The following is a 3,075-nucleotide window of genomic DNA, read 5'->3' as shown; positions in this document are numbered from 1 at the left end:
CAGTCTGTTTCATTTATTCTCTTTGCGTGCTTGTTTGCCCGAGTTTGGCTGTTGGTCTGCGTCCGCGTCTTTTTCACATCCCCCTACCTGTTTAGGCGTAATCGTTACACAGGGTTGGTCGTTACACAGCTTTCTGTGGAGCCAATAGAGGCGCGGGAGTGTGGAGCTCTTCAGAAGCGTACCCGCATGGATAAGCCCACAGCAAATGTGCATGCGTGTGCGTGCATGCCCTTATGCATTGTTGGGCTGTTGCCTGTTTGCAGGTGCTTTACAGCTTGCGCAAGCTCGGGAAACGTCTGGGACTGTGAGGCAGGAAGCCTCTTGCTCCTATAATATTCTGTTGCATTCATCCACTGCCTACCTCAGTTTCAGTTCCCTGTCTGCTGTGCGCATGGAGGCAAAAGCAGCACTTGTCTAGCTCTAACCATCGCAAGAAGCGTATGTGCTTGCATGCGGGTCCACACAAGCATTCATAAAAACATGCACACATGCAAGCACGCGTATGCGCATGCACTGTACCATACTTACATGGATACGCGGGGGTACGCATACGCTTATGCATGGATGCATCTGTAGACACAGAGAATGAGTTCCAGCTCAACTATTTGTCAAGTGTTCCAGCTCAACTATTTGTCAAGTACGCACGCGTGTAACTTTACATGCACAAAGATTCATACCTACGGAAGCGCAGTTACATCTGTGGATACAGGAAGGCACATTTAACTGTAGTATAGCCTACATACACTTACGGATAACTACATACACATACTTATGGATACACACATACGAGTCTGTGGGTATGTCTAAAACGGTACTTTACTTGGAAATACAAGGTTTTGGTTCAAATTGGCCCACGTATCTACCGCTAGTATAGCCTACATACATATACTTATGGATGCACACATACGAGTCTGTGGGTATCTCTGGAACGGTACTTTCCTTGGAAATACAAGAGTTTCAAATTGGCCCGTGTATCTCCCTCAAAAGGCACTTCATTAATATGAATGTCATATTTGCGGTGCACATGCAGCCGAGAGCCTCTGCGTGCATCTGTAGTGCAGCGGAACGACAACAAACAAAACAAAGAAAAATGGAAAGACAGGCTGCCGCTAAGCGCGCGCATCAATCTTAAAAAGGAGCGCATACTGCCCAGCCTCTAAACGCCCGCCTATAGATAAACCAAGGGACTAAGTAATACACAAAATCGGGCCAGTGCAGAAGCACCGCACTGGCCGACCTAAGTACATATGTAGTTGCATCTGGCTGTTTGTATAAAAGCGACAGAAGCAGAGGCAGCCGCCGCTCTCCTCTGCACTTCTGTTATTAACTGTCTGCGCACGACAAAATATACCGCCGTCCTACATCTTCGGTTCACTCCAGGGGGACTAAACACTTCCCTTACACACAACATGACGCCTCTGTCCCAGGTGCACTGCTTTTGACTGCCCCCAATTCAACTGCGTGGGACTGGGGAGTGTCTGTACATCCGTCGTTGTTGCTGCTCCTTGTACTGTTGCTGCTAGCTGCATGCGGTTGCTGCTGGGAGGCTTCGCTGCCCGCTGATTGCGGGGCTGTCTGTCCGTCCGGGCTCTTGGCAGATGCAGAGGGTGGGGTTGTTGTTTTGGTTGGACTGCAGTGACGATCCAATGCACTGATGGCCGCAGCCGCCACAGCGCCCACAACAGGCACCACAATGAAAGAGACTAAATAAGGCACAGACGAAATATCCTCGGGCGCGAAAAACGCAAAGGAAAAAGGAATTCCTGAAACAAGGGCTGACACTACTCCACACAGCGAGAGCGCCACAGCTGCACAGCCCAGGCCTCCTAGGAACCCCAAGGCAGTGATGCCCCGGTGTACAGTCACCACGAAGGGGCCAGCCAGCACGGCACAGAGGAAGTTTGAAACCATATAAAGGGCCAAGAGGGAGACCTGATAGAGAGCCAGCAGCACTGCTGGGACGTTGACTACCACCATGGCGAGTCTGGCCCAGTTGAATGACAGGCGGAACTTCTCCAAGTCTTTTCCTATAAGCGACACAATGGCCGCCTGGTAAGTGTCCACGCTCGAAGTCACACAGGCCACAGCCAACACGCACAACATCACCACCCACTCCACAGGCAGCCTCTCCGCTGCAAAGGTGAACAGCGAAGCTCCCATCAGCGCTTCCTCCCGCGTGAGACACACCAGCCCCGCAGTGCCGAATAGCAGCACAGAGCCCCCCACCAGCACCGAAGCCAGCACAAAACCTCGCTGCATGTCCCCCACAGACCGCGCGGCCCACACTCGCTGCCATATGCCCTGATCGCACAGAAACACGGGCCACACGGACAACACCAGCACGGCCCCGGCCACGGCGCACTCGCTGGGGGTGAAGCTCACGGCCTCGATCTCGAGGCCCTCTAAGGTGGGGGGGGCCCAGGGGCCCCCGGGGCCCCCTTTGCAGATCAGGAATATGACGAAGGGGATGAACAGGAAAACAATTACCACCGCCTGCACCACGTCGCTAATAATGCAGCACTTGAGACCTCCCAAGAGCACGTAAAGAAGAGGAATCACCGCCACGAGGATTACTGCACACGGCAGGGGGAAGGCTCCGCGGGTTAAGGCCTTCATAGACAAGCCCACAGTGGTGAGTTCTGAAGAAAGGCTCACGAACATCATGCTCAGCGACACGAGAGCTGCCGCTACTTGGGAGGGCAGGCCGAAACGCGCAGCCAGGAAGTCGCAGCTGCAGAATGCGCCCTTGCTGCTGCTGTAGATGCGGGAGGAGAGCCACAGCAGCAGCAAATAGGGCAAGCTGCTGCTAAGGGCGTACCCAATAACGCCAGGCCAGCCATACAGCGCCCCCGCCACTGGAGGCAGGTACAACACCCAGTTGCCCATGAAAGAGGCATACAACGAGAGCCCCAGGGGAACCCAGGTCACCTCTTGCCTAGCCGAGAGAAAGGAGGGCCCGGGAGAGATCAGCCGGCCCCAAGACTGATGCCGTGCCCCATAGAGCACAAATAGACCAAATCCGAACACGGTTGTTAGGAACACACCGTACGCCCAGTTCAGGCTGAGGGCCCCCAT

At 54.0% G+C, this 3,075-nt stretch overlaps 1 protein-coding gene across 1 annotated transcript; it reads right to left on the bottom strand.

Annotated features, from left to right (window-relative positions):
• Nucleotides 1-1,398: 1,398 nt before the first annotated feature.
• ETH_00029515 (sodium:solute symporter family domain-containing protein, putative) lies at nucleotides 1,399-3,075 on the bottom strand (the record flags this gene model as incomplete). Its single annotated transcript, XM_013374331.1, has 1 exon — nucleotides 1,399-3,075. The coding sequence occupies one exon, from the start codon at nucleotides 3,073-3,075 to the stop codon at nucleotides 1,399-1,401; it is 1,677 nt and encodes a 558-aa protein (XP_013229785.1).

Source organism: Eimeria tenella, genomic scaffold, assembly GCF_000499545.2.
Source record: "Eimeria tenella Houghton genomic scaffold, Eth_scaff2, whole genome shotgun sequence".
NCBI lineage: Eukaryota > Apicomplexa > Conoidasida > Eucoccidiorida > Eimeriidae > Eimeria > Eimeria tenella.
The sequence above is the reverse complement of the archived record's forward strand: the minus strand, read 5'-3'. Positions and strand labels throughout refer to the sequence as shown.